At 44.0% G+C, this 15660-nt stretch overlaps 1 protein-coding gene across 2 annotated transcripts in view; it reads left to right on the forward strand.

Annotated features, from left to right (window-relative positions):
• Window positions 1-15660, forward strand: part of usp42 (ubiquitin specific peptidase 42) — a 96460-nt gene that overhangs the window by 61046 nt on the left and 19754 nt on the right. For both annotated transcript variants that reach the window (XR_010977420.1, XM_068056596.1), the window contains exons 13-16: window positions 1277-2056; window positions 4542-4633; window positions 11044-12471; window positions 13511-13836. Coding sequence is in view for 1 of the 2 variants with exons in the window: in XM_068056596.1 (XP_067912697.1) it covers window positions 1277-2056; window positions 4542-4633; window positions 11044-12471; window positions 13511-13836 (2626 nt within the window). In the remaining variant the exon portion in view is untranslated. The remainder of the gene's footprint in view (window positions 1-1276; window positions 2057-4541; window positions 4634-11043; window positions 12472-13510; window positions 13837-15660) is intronic.

Here is a 15660-nt window from a genome sequence, read left to right on the forward strand (position 1 = left end):
GCTGCGCTATCAACACCTTGTCTCCACATTGTGCTTCTTGAAAATATCCATTTATTTCTATTAGTGGGATTAATAGAAACTGAAAAGAATTTGTGTGTTTTCACTCTTCATATGTTGAAAGCATTAGGTTAGTGAGCAGCAGTTATAAGCTAGTAAAATCAGATACTACTGCGATGCATTGGGAAAGCAAGTCAGAGTTATAGTGACATTGTAAAAATCAATTATGTCAGTTTTACTCAGTGTAACTGAAAAGCATATTGATGCATAGGAGAGGGTTCAGGGAATAGTGATGATCCCAGGCCTTGGGGTGGGGTTAACTTTTGAAGAATGATCCAAGTGTCTAAACTTTTTTGCTGCTTTTGAGGGGTGAAGTACAGAGCAAGGTGAAGTAAGCAAGATTTTTAACTTGGGCATTGAGTATAGAACTAGAGGACATAATTGCAAAATTCACAAGTCCAGATGAACATTAGATATTTGGAAGAAACTGTTTGTAGTGAGTATTTGAGTGAGCATCTGCAATAGATCTGCAGAAGGGAGTTAATTGAGGAGCAATTAAGACCCTTGAAACTAAGCTTTAAAAAAGGAATTATTCAATCTGATTTAAGCAACGTAAATAACAACAAAGTGGGAAACTTAATGTTAAGAATTTGAATGATCAGATCGTTTATGTTAAGTGACTGAGTTAAGAGGATTGTATGTGGACTCTGGATGGAGGGGGCTTGATTGGCTAAATGGCCTCAGCTTCTGCCAGGCTTTCTAAATTGTTATGACAAGGTTAGCTTTTGTTTGTGGCTTTTGAACTGAAAGACTTTCTGCCTATCTAGATTCAGGCAGGCACAGATTAGTCCTGGTTCTGGGAAGTGACAAATAAAGATCGCCTCTCCAGCCTCTGTTGACGCTGCACTGCGCAGGATATTAGATTAATTAAAATAGCCCAAAGCTAGTTCTTCTGTTTAAATGTAACCAAATAGTGAATATTGTAGATGCTAAAAATCATCCAGTTTGGTGAAATGATAATCTGTATATGTTGTCAAATCAGAAGTTTAATTTTAAATGACCTGAATCTGGAAATTGTTGTCTAATTTCCATGTTGGTTTTGTTGTACACAGAGATTGGACGATAAAAGACGTTGAACCTATTGATCTTGGGAGTCTATGCCACTTTAAATTATGCTTGGAGTAAAAGTTGTTAATACTGAATTTCCAAGTAACTCTATTGACATTAACTTACTTTTATAATATTCTAAACATCTTTTATTTATTTTCCTGCCTCACAGAACTCAAATCACTTAACAAATGGAAACTGCTCCCTGAAAGAAGTTCCCAGCAGCACAGCACCCAGCACAAGTGGAATCAGGACCATTTCAACTCCCCCTGGACCCTCTCAGAGTCGATCATTGCCCAGACCAAGTGTGATACCTGAACCTTCCAAACGGCAAAAACTCTCCTTCAGTATACAGCCTTCCAAGCAAGGGACAAGACAAACTCAAACTCAGACCCAGACCAACCTCCACTGTAGTCCATTGGAAAACTTGTACAAAGCTCCATCCAGTGTTTCCCATACTAATGTGTCTCCATCTACCTCAGGAACCTCAGCCACAGGATCCCCACCCTCCGCTCCAACTGCTACTGCCGTCACAGCTGCTAAGCCAGTAGCGTCCAACACTGCCTCTTCACATTTAATGGTCAATGGTCAGTCCAAAGGATCTTCCAGTTCTTTGGTTCCTTATAATGAGGAATCTTCAGAGGACTCAGATGAAGAACCTAAGGGTTTGATTAAGGAAAATGGTTATGTGAAGACTGTGAATGTGAACGGAACGATTAATGGAACTAGACCCAGTACACATCTCAAAGTAAACTCTGCATCTGTAGCCACCAGTGACAGTTCCCACTCTGAGAATCTGCCTGACAGAGTTGCAGCAAAAACTGATGCACTTAGGGAAGTGGCCGATCGTGGCAAGAACCACCAGACCTGTGAATCCACTATTCTTCAGGTGCAGTCTGTGAATTGTTCTGCGAATGGTTTATCTACTACAAAGGGGTCACATGCAGATAAAGTAAGTATTCATGTCTGATTGCTATTACCCTTTGAAACAGGAGTGTTTTCCATCCCTGCTTACTGACTGAGCAGTTTCATGGTAATGCCACTGATTGCACATTCAGTAACTGGATGATGGTCACCTCCCCTTTCCTGAACTGTCGAGTTTGCAGTTTTAGTTTTAACAACGCAAAGTAAAAATCCTTTTGGATGACAGGATCTAATAAATGATGGTACACTTTATTCGATCCTACTCAATAGTTTACCATTCAAGAAGGATTATGTTCCATGATTGCAGTGCTCGTATTTGCATATAACCATCTTAAATCTAACAAGCATAAGGGGAGGGACATTTAATGGGATGAAACTATTGTGAGTTTTGTTCACTCCAGTTTTGGCCAGTAGATGGCAGCAGGCACAGGGAATACCTGTTTGCTGAACAATGTAGCTTTCGTAACCAGAGAACACTGTGGTGTAAAATGCACCAGAGCTGAGGTTTTAAATGCTAAAGATTTAAGCTGTGGCTAGAAGTATGTTACAAGGCTGGAAAACACGAGGGATTCAGAGAAATAAGCCAAAAGCACAGCAAATTTGATTTACAGTTCTCCCAACCCAGAGAATGTTACACCCTTCAACATACATTTTGATCTTCAATTTTTATCATCACTTTTGATGTATTTTTATGCGTGGTGGGTAATAGTTTGTTTTGTAACTTGCATGACTTTTCATATTTATGTGTGAAATTTCATCAGGTTGCTGGGTTTTTCTGTGTAGCTCCATATCTAATGATGAAATGAAGGGATGCTGAACGTTAAGAGGCAAAGCTAAGGTTCTAAAGGATTGACGAATGGGAAGAGAACTTTACCAGAAAATGCTACTTCACAAACATTTATCTGCATATTCTGGTTTTTGTAAACATATACTCTTAACCATTTTGCAATGTTTTGTGTGCTCCTATTAATTTTATTTAAAGTTGAGCATTACATTTTGACTTACTGTTCAGTCATTCGCTCTCTGACTGATAAATTGACTAGCATTTGTGCTGTGACTGATTTTTTTTAACCCTTTGAGCACCATAGATGAGTTTATTCCATCATCTTGAAAATGGACAGAAGAGGTCAAGAGTAAAAGAAAGGCCATGCTTCTTTAATTTAAAAAAACTGAACTTTTTTTAAAAGGAAAAGGTCAAGCTTTTTTTCAAATAAAGAAAGGTTGTAATGGAGGTTGAGGGGGGGGGGGCATTGAATGAGGAGAAGAAATGTGTTTTTCTTCACGTGTATATTTTAGTTTAGTTATATAAACTAATATACAAGATTAAATGCAAGTGATTTAGAACCGAGAGCAAGAGAAACGTCTTTACACAGCTGTGGAAATAACTTCCGGGGGTTGACATTGTGGCAACGACTATGTCTGAAGTCAAATTTTGAGCGGATGGAAAAAAAAGGGATATAGGAATAAGATGGGTGAATGTAATTAGGATTATTTGCTTGCGTGCAGGGTGAATGCCAGTTTCTGTGTAGTAATTTCTATATATTTAGCATGTAACAATTTTACCTCATGTCAAGTATAATGTCTTCCATCAGTAATTTGCTGAATAAGAACATAACATAAGAAATAGAAGCATGAATAGGCCATTCTGCCCTTTGAGCCTGCTCCACCATTTGTTAAGATCATGACTAATCTTCTACCTCAGCTCCACTTTCCCACCCTGATCCCATATCCCTTGATTCCCTTAGTATCCAAAAATCTATCAAACTCATTAAATATACTGAATAACTGAACATCCACAGCGTTCGGGGTAAAGAATTCAAAAGATTCACAAGCCTCATCTCAGTCTTAAATGGCTGATCACTTGTTCTGAGACTGTGACCTCTAGTTCTACACTTCCCCAGCCAAGGAAAACATCCTACCAGCATCTATTCTGTCAAGCCCCTCAAGAATTTTGTGTGTTCCAATGAGATTGTGTCTCATTCTTTTAAACACTGATCACAATGACTGGTGGACCACAGTCTCATTTAGGCTGCAGTCGGATTGCAGTAAACATCGGAAACTGCATGCTGAGTTCTGGGCTATGTGCGAGCAATGACACAGGTGTTCGAGTTAATTATAAGTAACTTGTGCTGTGCATAGAATACTCTGAATAACTGGGATGTCATAATCTTTCCAACTTCATAAGTGAGCCACCATGTCCTTCACTTATGGTAAACTTGTAGCTTTGGCTCGATCTGTGAGTGATGTGAAGTGATCCTTCCCTGCTTGGTTTCCATCTATGCCAAGATACTCTAATCTGGAGCAGCTCAAGTGTGAATGTATTTGGGTGTTGGGCTATCACTCCTGATTCTAACAGTCTACTGTGTGCATTCTTTTTCTTGTCATTATGCGCTACTAATATCTTGTGTAAAGTGCTGCCATGAAAATGAAAAGCAGAATCCTATTCTGGTATATTTATTGATTCTGTGCTGTTATAATCAATTAGTAATTGTTTCAAATATTTGTCACCCAAGGCTAGTACTGTACCTCTGAATTCAAACACTGAAAATGTAACGCAGAACTCTACAGGCAGTATAAAGCAAGAAAAAGGTTCAGAAGAAGCCAGGTAAGATTAGTGGCCCTGAATTCAGTATTCAGGAACAACTTGAGTCACATTGAAAAGTGGATTTATAATCCAATCTGGTAAAAAAATTAGCTTTAGACACACTGGCACTACAGCATTGTCATTTTTGATCTGCATTTCAAATGATAAAAGGTTCATTTTTGTGTAAAATACATTCTGGATTAGCAGAACCTGCTGCAGTTGGTTGAGGGTGAAATGCTGTTCCTCTTCGCATAGAGCTGTGGGATCAATACGCACTCTCAACAGAGGCTCTCAGTTTAATAACTCATCCAAAAGACTGTACTTTTGAAAGTGCTGCACCACATTCCCTAGATTCTCTGTTGAATTCCTGGGATTGGGGTTGAAGTGCAATTTTCTAACTTCGAGGTGAGAATGCTACCCAATTAAGCCAGGCTGACACCTGAGTAGCTTAAACAGGTGATCAGCAACCTTGTCAAAACCTTGGCTCAAGCTGTCCTTTCCTTTGCTGTGCTAAAAGAATTTTCAGACTTTTAGAAGTGAAAAAATTGATGTCTAGTATAAATCGGGAAATCATAAACTTGTCTCCTACATACATACAAACATACGAATTAAGAGTAGGCCACTCGGCTCCTCGAACCTGCTCCGTCATTCAACAAGATCATGGCTGGTCTGATTGTAACCTCAACTCTACATTCACGCCTACCCCCAATAACCTTTCACCCTCTTGCTCATCAAGAATCTATCTCTGCCTTAAAAATATTCAAAGACTCTGCTTCCACTGCCTTTTGAGGAAGAGAGCTCCAAAGACACTCAACCCTCTGAGAAAAATTTCTCCTCATCTCTGTCTTAAATGGGTGGCCCCTTATTTTTAAACAGTGACCCCTAGTTCTAGATTCTCCCACAAGAGGAAAATCCTTTCCACATCCACCCTGTCAAGACCCCTCAGGCTCTTATACGTTTCAATCAAGTCGCCTCTTACTCTTGTAAACTGTAGTGGATACAAGCCTTGCCTGTCCAACCTTTCCTCATAAGACAACCTTTCAGGTATTAGTCTAGTAAACCTTCTCTGAACTGCTTCCAACGCATTTACATCCTTCCTTAAATAAGGGGACCAATACAGTACACAGTACTCCAGATGTGGTCTCACCAATGCCCTGTATAGCTAAAGCGTAACCTCCCTACTTTTGTATTCAATTCCCCTCACAATAAACAATAACATTTTATTAGCTATCCTAATTACTTGCTGTATTTGCATACTAACCTTTTGCGATTCATGCACTAGGACATCCAGATTCCTCTGCATCTCAGAGTTCTGCAATCTCTCACCATTTAGATAATATGCTTTTTTATTCTTCCTGCCAAAATGGACAATTTCGCATTTTCCCACATTATACTCCATTTGCCAGACCTTTGCCTACTCACTTAACCTATCTATAATCCCAGCCACACCTGCTCTTTGTTTTCTCAATGAAATTGATCCGGATGAAACTGACGAGAACAGCTGCCGATACTTTAATCTCCGATCCTGCTGTCTTCACAGTCCAGAGTGTCTGCAGCCACGGCATGCGGTAAGTCCATTGAGGTGAAGAAGGAGCTGCGGGACCCGAGAGAAGTCCTGTGTAAAGGTGCCCCGAACACCCAAAACATCCACGAACGGCCCCCCCGGCCGCAACTTCGAAGCGCCCGCGGGAGATGGCTCGGAGAGCATCTGCAGCGCACTGTCGGCAATGCTGCATGCCTTTATTTAAACCACTGCAAAAAAAAAAAAACCCTTAGCAAATGTAATCACCTCTAAGTCTGCCAAATGATGCTTCACCTCCCGAAGGACGTGGATGAGCTTTCCGGACGTCGATGGTGGGCACTGAGGAAATGGCTTATTACCTGCACCAGATTCCACCCCCCCTCCCCCCCCCTTTACCCCCCTTCCACCCCCCCCACCCCCGTCCCCTTCCCTGCTCCACCCTCTCAGCTCACCCCCTCACAACCCCGTCCCAGCCCACCCCCCCCTCGCACCATCTTCACCCCGCACCCCCTTCCCCTGCACCCCCCCCCACCCCCTCCCTCTACCCCTCCCCCTTGCATCCCCTCCTCCCACCGGCACCATCCTATACCTGTGTAGGGGCCCCAACAACCCCACTGCCTTGTGGGCGTCTCGGGAGAGACCAAGGCTAAGGGAGTAAACCCTAACAGAAAATCCGGAGCGGAACCCCGTAGGCGGTCATGTGTCACCTTTGGCATGTTTCCGGCAGTTCCTGCAGCCATACTGGTGCCAAACGTCGTGTCCTGCACTCCTTTGGACCCCACCAGAAAGGCCGAGAGGGGGGTTTTGACGACTGGGCAACTCTCAACCTCCATAAATTTGCCCAGGCATGCGCCATGGAGAGGTCACTCCATAGTTGCCTCACAGCGACTGAAACAACACGGAAGGCAGCAGTTACGGGTTATAAGTCCAGATAAATTGGCGTAGAAACTGGGCGCCACGGGTTGCCTTTGTCGGTGGGAGAGGTCATTGCACCTCACTGGACAGCTACCGCCCGCCTCAAACCGGGCAGCCCCCGGTCAATAAGGTTCTGTCCCGCCACAGTCTGCCTGCTTCAATGGGTGCTTGGAGCTCAGGGTCATTGCCCGAAAGGTGGACTGACACACCGCACCAAACAACATGAAAAAAGGAAAGAAGGTACCAGCCCTTCGCTTTGCAAGCTGGAACGTCAGAACTATGTGTCCTGGCCTGTCGGAAGACCTTACACAAATCAACGATTCTCGGAAGACCGCCATCATTAACAACGAGCTCAGTAGACTCAATGTGGACATTGCAGCACTTCAGGAGACTCGCCTCCCCGCGAGTGGCTCTCTAGCAGAGCAAGACTACACCTTCTTCTGGCAGGGCAGGGATCCTGAAGAACCAAGACAGCATGGAGTGGGCTTCGCCATCAGAAACTCCTTGCTCAGCATGATAGAGCCTCCCTCAAATGGCTCGGAACGCATACTGTCCATCCGACTGCTCACCACCTCTGGTCCAGTACACCTACTCAGCATCTATGCTCCAACACTCTGTTCCGCACCTGAAGCTAAAGACCAGTTCTATGAACAACTCCATAACATCATTAGCAGCATCCCCAACACCGAACACCTATTCCTGCTGGGGGACTTTAATGCCAGGGTTGGGGCCGACCATGACTCATGGCCCTCCTGCCTTGGGCGCTATGGCGTTGGAAGGATGAATGAGAACGGGCAGAGACTGCTTGAGTTGTGTACCTATCATAACCTCTGCATCACCAACTCGTTCTTTCACACTAAACCCTGTCACCAGGTTTCATGGAGGCACCCAAGATCACGTCGTTGGCACCAGCTAGACCTCATTGTCACAAGGCGAGCCGCCTTAAACAGTGTTCAAATCACACGCAGCTTCCACAGTGCGGACTGCGACACCGACCACTCCCTGGTGTGCAGCAAGGTTAGACTCAGACCAAAGAAGTTGCATCATTCCAAGCAGAAGGGCCACCCGCGCATCAACACGAGCAGAATTTCTCACCCACAGCTGTTACAAAAATTTCTAAATTCACTTGTAACAGCCCTTCAAAACACTCCCACAGGGGATGCTGAGACCAAGTGGGCCCACATCAGAGACGCCATCTATGAGTCAGCTTTGACCACCTACGGCAAAAGTGCGAAGAGAAATGCAGACTGGTTTCAATCTCATAATGAAGAGCTGGAACCTGTCATAGCCGCTAAGCGCATTGCACTTTTGAACTACAAGAAAGCCCCCAGCGATTTAACATCCGCAGCACTTAAAGCAGCCAGAAGTACTGCACAAAGAACAGCTAGGCGTTGCGCAAACGACTACTGGCAACACCTATGCAGTCATATTCAGCTGGCCTCAGACACCGGAAACATCAGAGGAATGTATGATGGCATGAAGAGAGCTCTTGGGCCAACCATCAAGAAGATCACCCCCCTCAAATCTAAATCGGGGGACATAATCACTGACCAACGCAAACAGATGGACCGCTGGGTTGAGCACTACCTAGAACTGTACTCCAGGGAGAATGCTGTCACTGAGACTGCCCTCAATGCAGCCCAGCCTCTACCAGTCATGGATGAGCTGGACATACAGCCAACCAAATCGGAACTCAGTGATGCCATTGATTCCCTAGCCAGCGGAAAAGCCCCTGGGAAGGACAGCATTACCCCTGAAATAATCAAGAGTGCCAAGCCTGCTATACTCTCAGCACTACATGAACTGCTATGCCTGTGCTGGGACGAGGGAGCAGTACCCCAGGACATGCGCGATGCCAATATCATCACCCTCTATAAAAACAAAGGTGACCGCGGTGACTGCAACAACTACCGTGGAATCTCCCTGCTCAGCATAGTGGGGAAAGTCTTTGCTCGAGTCGCTCTGAACAGGCTTCAGAAGCTGGCCGAGCGCGTCTACCCTGAGGCACAGTGTGGCTTTCGTGCAGAGAGATCGACTATTGACATGCTGTTCTCCCTTCGTCAGATACAGGAGAAATGCCGTGAACAACAGATGCCCCTCTACATTGCTTTCATTGATCTCACCAAAGCCTTTGACCTCGTCAGCAGACGTGGTCTCTTCAGACTACTAGAAAAGATCGGATGTCCACCAAAGCTACTAAGTATCATCACCTCATTCCATGACAATATGAAAGGCACAATTCAACATGGTGGCTCCTCATCAGAGCCCTTTCCTATCCTGAGTGGTGTGAAACAGGGCTGTGTTCTCGCACCCACACTTTTTGGGATTTTCTTCTCCCTGCTGCTTTCACATGCGTTCAAATCCTCTGAAGAAGGAATTTTCCTCCACACAAGATCAGGGGGCAGGTTGTTCAACCTTGCCCGTCTAAGAGCGAAGTCCAAAGTACGGAAAGTCCTCATCAGAGAACTCCTCTTTGCTGACGATGCTGCTTTAACATCTCACACTGAAGAATGCCTGCAGAGTCTCATCGACAGGTTTGCGTCTGCCTGCAATGAATTTGGCCTAACCATCAGCCTCAAGAAAACGAACATCATGGGGCAGGATGTCAGAAATGCTCCATCCATCAATATTGGCGACCACGCTCTGGAAGTGGTTCAAGAGTTCACCTACCTAGGCTCAACTATCACCAGTAACCTGTCTCTAGATGCAGAAATCAACAAGCGCATGGGTAAGGCTTCCACTGCTATGTCCAGACTGGCCAAGAGAGTGTGGGAAAATGGCGCACTGACACGGAACACAAAAGTCCGAGTGTATCAGGCCTGTGTCCTCAGTACCTTGCTCTACGGCAGCGAGGCCTGGACAACGTATGCCAGCCAAGAGCGACGTCTCAATTCATTCCATCTTCGCTGCCTTCGGAGAATACTTGGCATCAGGTGGCAGGACTATATCTCCAACACAGAAGTCCTTGAAGCGGCCAACATCCCCAGCTTATACACACTACTGAGTCAGCGGCGCTTGAGATGGCTTGGCCATGTGAGCCGCATGGAAGATGGCAGGATCCCCAAAGACACATTGTACAGTGAGCTCGCCACTGGTATCAGACCCACCGGCCGTCCATGTCTCCGTTATAAAGACGTCTGCAAACGCGACATGAAATCGTGTGACATTGATCACAAGTCGTGGGAGTCAGTTGCCAGCATTCGCCAGAGCTGGCGGGCAGCCATAAAGACAGGGCTAAATTGTGGCGAGTCGAAGAGACTTAGTAGTTGGCAGGAAAAAAGACAGAGGCGCAAGGGGAGAGCCAACTGTGCAACAGCCCCAACAAACAAATTTCTCTGCAGCACCTGTGGAAGAGCCTGTCACTCCAGAATTGGCCTTTATAGCCACTCCAGGCGCTGCTTCACAAACCACTGACCACCTCCAGGCGCGTATCCATTGTCTCTCGAGATAAGGAGGCCCAAAAGAATCCCTTTGTAGCCTCCTTATGTCCTCTTCACAACTTACTTTCCTATCTATCTTTGTGCCATCAGCAAATTTTGCAACCTCCTGGATGCTTTTGATGCATCAAAGCTCCAAAGGTAACCTGCAATTAAATGCGAATGGCTGCTGTGCCTTGCTCAGCTGTTTGCTATTTAAATTACTTAAACAGCAGCTAAAAAGTGCTGGTTTATGGTTTGACAGCTCCCCTATAGGTCATGTTGACATTCTCAGCTCCTTTAGTGAAATTGTCAGCTCAAACCAGTCAGTATGACCACTGGGGAAAGAGTAGGTCTAATGTAAATAGACTTTTGCAAGCAGGATTTTATCACTGTAATCCACATAATCAATAGAAGCAGATTTCACTGAAACATTAATTGAGGGGAGGGTAGTATATGTGGGTCTATGATCTAACAGTGTGAGCATTGATATCCTTACACACCTTTTTTAACATTTTTTTATGTTGATATGTTTGAGAAGCTTTTTAAGCAATTAATAAAACTTGTTTCTCTTACAGGGGAAATGAAAACCACTTGCTTATGTCTTCAAAGACCAGTTCTGCAATAAATCACAGCGGTGGTGGTGGTGATGCAGACACTGTCCATGCATATATGGCTGAAAAACAAGGAAGCTTGTTGATCTCTCCACTAAAAGAAGCCACAGATGGGTCATCCACAGTTAATCCCTTTAAAATCAACAACGATCTTCAGAGAAATATCGATGAATGCCATCTTGTTAACAGCAGTTCAAGCAACCAGAGTCCTGTTTACAAAGTACAAGTAATCCTGGAAAATTCTGATACTGAGAACCAAACTGAAGAAAGATTAAGGCCTATTCAGGGCAAAGAGGAAGTGCAGATAGTTGACCACAAGACCAATGGTCATGGTTTTGAAAATAAGCAATCTAGTCAAGATCTAGGCAATAAGGTACCGGAAATGGACAATCATAGTAATAAACCTCAATCTGACAGTGACCAGGAAAGTATCTTGGAAAATGAAAGTCAACCTAGTCAGGAGCACTCTTGTAATAAGGGAAAGACTAATCAAGATGAAAACTGTCCATCAGGAAAGGATGATCATTACACCAACAAACATCAATCTGACAGGGGAACAGATAATCAAAACAAGAATTGGGTAGTTGAGGAAAGTAGTCAACTCGTCAAGAAAAATCAATCTCAAGAAGGGAAGGACCCAAATCAAGACATACAGCCGAAACCAGAGCAGCAACCAACAAATGTATTGAAATCCCCTGTTAAGGAAAGTTCTAATCGAAATAAAAACAGCTTTTCAGAACAGGACAGCACTTACAAAGACATGATTCTGTCTCCAAGCAGGGATATGGCTGGTCCAGAGGAAAAACGGGTTCAGAAGAAAGAGAGCTCGGTTAGTGTGCATGAAAAATCTCGAAGTAGGGAAAGGACAAATGGAGAAAAGAGTAAAATTTTGCAAAAGGATAGTTATAAAGGTGACTCCAACTATAGGCACAGGTCAAGGGAACACAAAGATAGAAGATCGTTTCAAAGTGAAAGAGAGCTTGAAAAATCAAGTAGTTACAGACATTGTTCCCACAAGCAAGACCATTATCAAGGTGGGAGAGTTGATAAATATAGAAGAGATAACGAATGTCCAGCTGATAGACAAAACTACTGTAATTCAAAAGCAGGCTCATTGTTGGCTTATCCTTATCAAGATAAGTTTTACAGAGAGAAACACAACTCGGGCTCTAATGGAAGGACTTGGGGCAATCAATTTGAGCATAATGGACAGGAACACAAATACGAGCGTAAAAGAAAACGCAGTAACAGTGAGAATGGCGAAAATGATGCTGAGAGGAAATGCAAAAAACTGTTGCAGGATCGATCATCTGAGGAGAGGAGAATGAAAAAGCATAAGAAATCGAAGAAGAAAAAGACATCAAAAGACAAACACAGGAATAGAGACTATAGGTATAATTCATGGTGTTCTTATGATTGTTGTAGCAATGACTTTAGGGTTCACCAGCTCCTGTATCAATAGTCAAAAGGTGTATATTTTTGAACTTTGGCTCATATCAAACTTCAAATATTTCAAAGCCTGTACTGATAAATTTCTTCACTGTTCCAAGTTTATTTTGCAGTCAATTTAATCTTTATTTCCTTCCTCTTTTCCACCTTCCCCTAGTTTGCCCATTTGGTGCTCCACTTTTTGATTGAGGCTGGGGGCAGGCAGAGTCCTCCCAGGCTGATTACATTCTTTGGGGTACCAAGCGATTGAGCTGAATCTTTTCAGCACATAGTGTTGCTTCAGCCATCTGTAAGTTGGTGGAGAATGAGTTGACTTACATTAATGCTTACGCTAAAGTCGTGCATCTTGGCCAAAACCATGACACTGTTCCTGTTTGTTAAGATGAATGGAGTTAGTGCGAGAAATGATTGGAATTGAGGATGGGATCCTTTTTCTACTTTTTGCATCCAGTGTTAGCATTGAGCTGCCAAGACGTTGGTTGGCTTTAGGGTGAAGCTGCTTCAGCTTTCACCAAACAATTTGTGTAAACGCCAAGATGGGCAAAGGAGTCCTAACGCTACCAATATGATTTTCATTTGCCAGATCGGATGAGACTCCCATTGCTCTGAGTGAGTACCAGTTAGAATAAGACATCTGTTTGGATTTGATTATCACTGGAAATTCGTGCTTATAGCTGACAGGTCATCCTTTCTCTTGGAGAGACTCTCCTGTGGAAATAATATGAAGTACTTGGGAAAATGAAATCAATTCTGAGAAATTTGTGATGTTCTGAATAGCATTCTGTCAAGTGATTCTTGTAGATCTGAGAAGGGCTTTGACCTTTTCATACGTCAATAGCAACAGCAACCGAGACAGATATTTGAATAATGTCCCTTTCTGCCTCAAATAAGCTTTAGGTAGGCGGTGCGAGAGTTTTTGTTTGTACATTTGTATTACCTACATTTTTACTGGACACTGCTGAATGCAATCTGCATTTTCTAGGCAACAGCCATTGGATATGTCGGAGGTGAACTCTGAGATCGATGAAAGAAAACACAGGAAAAAGAAGAAGAAAAAGAAGAAACGACATCACAATGACAAAGACTTCCATTACCAAAAAGAGCATCATTATTCCAGGAAACACCAGAGCATGAGGTCGGCTAACACCACAAGCAAATGGGAAAGGATCAATGAGATGCCTCAAAGTGTCAGTTCTGAAGATAAGACAATGCATAGATGTAAACAAACATGTGATGATCAAATGCCACAGAAAGCAAAATTTGCACATTTGGACAGCAAGCCTAACAGTTCCCATGTCCATGTCAAAGGTAGGATTAAGTGAGGAGTTGTAATCAGTGAAATGTGCATTTTTAGTAAAAATGTAATGTCATCCTTAATTTGACCAAATATCCTGCAGTTTCATTACTTATATGCTAGTAATTGAAGATTAAGAATTCTGTACTTCTTGAGTTCCACCTGGTTTTCTTCTGTATTGTCTCAATATGGGATAGCCAGTAGTTAATCCATCCATCAATATTGGCGACCACACTCTGGAAGTGGTTCAAGAGTTCAACTACCTAGGCTCAACTATCACCAGTAACCTGTCTCTTGATGCAGAATTAAACAAGCGCATGGGAAAGGCTTCCTCTGCTATGTCCAGACTGGCCAAGAGAGTGTGGGAAAATGGCGCACTGACACAGAACACAAAAGTCCAAGTGTATCAATCCTGTGTCCTCAGTACCTTGCTCTACGGCAGCGAGGCCTAGACAACGTACGTCAGCCAAGAGCGACGTCTCAATTCATTCCATCTTCGCTGCCTCCGGAGAATCCTTGACATCAGGTGGCAGGACCGTATCTCCAACACAGAACAAAGAACAGTTCAGCACAGGAACAGGCCATTCGGCCCTCCAAGCCTGCGCTGATCTTGATGCCTGCCTAAACTAAAACCTTCTGCACTTCCGGGGTCCGTATCCCTCTATTCCCATCCTATTCATGTATTTGTCAAGATGCCTCTTAAACGTCTCTATGGTACCTGCTTCCACCACCTCCCCGGCAACAAGTTCCAGGCACTCACCACCCTCTGTGTAAAGAACTTGCCTCGCACATCCCCTCTAAACTTTGCCCCTCTCACCTTAAACCTATGTCCCCTAGTAACTGACTCTTCCACCCTGGGAAAAAGCTTCTGACTATCCACTCTGTCCATGCCGCTTATAACTTTGTAAATCTCTATCATGTCGCCCCTCCACCTCCGTCGTTCCAGTGAAAACAATCCGAGTTTATCCAACCTCTCCTCATAGCTAATGCCCTCCAGACCAGGTAACATCCTGGTAAACCTCTTCTGTACCCTCTGCAAAGCCTCCACGTCCTTCTGGTAGTGTGGCGACCAGAATTCCACACAATATTCTAAGTGTGGCCTAACTAAAGTTCTGTACAGCTGCAGCATGACTTCCCTATTTTTATACTCTATGCACTGACCGATGAAGGCAAGCATGCCGTATGCCTTCTTGCCTAGTTTATCCACCTGCGTTGCCACTTTCAGTGACCTGTGGACCTGTACGCCCAGATCTCTCTGCCTGTCAATACTCCTAAGGGTTCTGCCATTTACTGTATACTTCCCACCTGCATTAGACCTTCCAAAATGCATTACCTCACATTTGTCCGAATTAAACTCCATCTGCCATTTCTCCGTCCAAGTCTCCAACCGATCTATATCCTGCTGTATCCTCTGACAATCCTCATCACTGTCCGCAACTCCACCAACCTTTGTGTCATCCGCAAACTTACTAATCAGACCAGCTACATTTTCCTCCAAATCATTTATATATACTACAAAGAGCAAAGGTCCCAGCACTGATCCCTGTGGAACACCACTAGTCACATCCCTCCATTCAGAAAAGCACCCTTCCACTGCTACCCTCTGTCTTCCATGACCGAGCCAGTTCTGTATCCATCTTGCCAGCTCACCTCTGATCCCGTGTGACTTCACCTTTTGTACCAGTCTGCCATGAGGGACCTTGTCAAAGGCTTTACTGAAGTCCATATAGATGACATCCACTGCCCTTCCTTCATCAATCATCTTCGTCACTTCCTCAAAAAACTCAATCAAATTAGTGAGACACGACCCCCCCTTCACAAAACCATGCTGCCTCTCG

Source organism: Heterodontus francisci, chromosome 24, assembly GCF_036365525.1.
Source record: "Heterodontus francisci isolate sHetFra1 chromosome 24, sHetFra1.hap1, whole genome shotgun sequence".
NCBI lineage: Eukaryota > Metazoa > Chordata > Chondrichthyes > Heterodontiformes > Heterodontidae > Heterodontus > Heterodontus francisci.